The sequence below is a fragment of the Salvelinus sp. IW2-2015 genome, unplaced genomic scaffold (assembly GCF_002910315.2).
Source record: "Salvelinus sp. IW2-2015 unplaced genomic scaffold, ASM291031v2 Un_scaffold2296, whole genome shotgun sequence".
NCBI lineage: Eukaryota > Metazoa > Chordata > Actinopteri > Salmoniformes > Salmonidae > Salvelinus > Salvelinus sp. IW2-2015.
Genome location: NW_019943622.1, coordinates 70568 through 72243, shown reverse-complemented (window position 1 = coordinate 72243; position 1676 = coordinate 70568). Strand labels below are relative to the sequence as shown.

Genomic DNA, 1676 nt, shown 5'->3' with positions numbered 1-1676 from the left:
AATCTCAATTCCAGGAGGGGGGATAGACGAGTGAAAATGGGGATGCGATGCGGACGGAGACTCAAGAACGATCGAGGGGTAAGGTAATGCCCGGATTTTATGAGAGAAAGAAGGCCCTCGACTATACGTGAAATGGAAGAGGATGGACGCGCACTGGGCCGCCGGTTTATGACGAGTAGGACGAGATAAAAGGCGTACGGCTATTTCGCTAGGGATGAGACGAGAGAGGGAGGTCTTAGAGAGAAAAAGGTTGTGGATGAGAGAGAGCGAAGGGTAGAGAGAAAAAGGGTGGATGGGAGAGAGAGCGGGGCGGTATGAGAGTAAAAAAAGCGTGATGGAGAGAGAGAGAGAGGGGACCATTAGTAGAGAGAGAGGCGGGGTACGCAGCAGACGAGGTTAAGAGAGAGAGAGCGGTGGATGCGAGAGAGAGAGAGCGGGTTGTAGAGAACGAGCAGGTGGATGGAGAGAGAGAGCGGTAGATGGAGCAGAGAAGAGAGGGGGGCGAGAGCAGGGCATGATGCGAGAGAGCAGAGAGGGGGGGACGGACAGAGAGAATGGTTGTGAATAGGGTTGCCTGTTCATTCATAACATTTGTAAAACAACGAGTTAATAAAAAATACTAAAAATTCCTATTGGTCACATACCTGCAATGTCACTCCTCTGTATTGTAGTTAAAACTGGTAACAAACCACAGAAACAATGTCATCAATATGTCATTTATATATTATATACACAGACCAGAGAACACTCAACTAGATTGCTGTCGTTGTGTGTTGTGTGTGGCTTGTGTGTGTGTGCTGTGTGTGTGTGTGTGTGTGTGTATGTGTACTGGGTGCTGTGCTGTGTGTGTGTGTGTGCTGTGTGCTGTGTGGGTTGTGTGTTGTCTCTTGTGTGTGGATGTTTGTGTGTGCTGTGTGTGTTGTGTGCTGCAGAGGTAGAGAGAGAGGCGACGAGAGAGAGAGAGAGAGAGAGAGAGAGAGAGAGCAAGCTAGCCTGAGCAGCAAATAATGGCGTGACAGCTGTGGTTAGAGAGACAGGGAAGACGAAAGCAGTTAACTAGCCTTCAGGCCTGCGGCCTACAACGTTTTGCTCTACTCACACCGACGAGGAAGGGGGCGAGGACCATCCACCTCAGTCAATTTAATAAAAATTGTGAAACATTGTTTTAAAAAGTTACCCTTGTTGTGAAGGATATGTTTTGCAGTCTGTTCCTACAGGGCTTTGGTAAAAGAAAAGGGGGAAAAAACAATATTGTTTACCTGGAGTGGTACGAGAAAATATGAATTGTGAAAGGCTCTAGGTGGGTCATAGAGTCACATTCCATACAAGGAACCAGATCTGTCTGATAATGTAAACAATATTAATGGTGTTTAAGGTCGCTGTTATGATGTTGACGTGATCTTTTCTCCTCAGAGGTACATGTCTGATAATGACGTTGTTGTTTCTCCTCAGAGGTACTCGTTTGACCTGCAGCATCCAGGATATGACCACGACACCCCTCTCACCCGCATGGAACAATCCGGAACCTTCGAACCCAACAACGGTAACCATGGTGACGTTACTATTTGGTAACCATGGTGTCATTACTATTTGGTAACCATGGTGGCATTACTATTTGGTAACCATGGTGGCATTACTATTTGGTAACCATGGTGGCATTACTATTTGGTAACCAT

General features: G+C 46.7%; 1 protein-coding gene across 2 annotated transcripts in view; it reads left to right on the top strand.

Annotated features, from left to right (window-relative positions):
- Positions 1-1341: 1341 nt before the first annotated feature.
- The window catches only part of LOC139025140 (uncharacterized), an 8482-nt gene continuing 8147 nt past the window's right edge, over positions 1342-1676 (top strand). Inside the window, exon 1 of one of the 2 annotated variants that reach the window (XM_070440195.1) lies at positions 1342-1543. In XM_070440195.1, coding sequence (XP_070296296.1) covers positions 1420-1543 — 124 coding nt within the window. In that variant the 5' untranslated portion in view covers positions 1342-1419. The remainder of the gene's footprint in view (positions 1544-1676) is intronic. The other variant, XM_070440194.1, reaches the window with a different exon arrangement.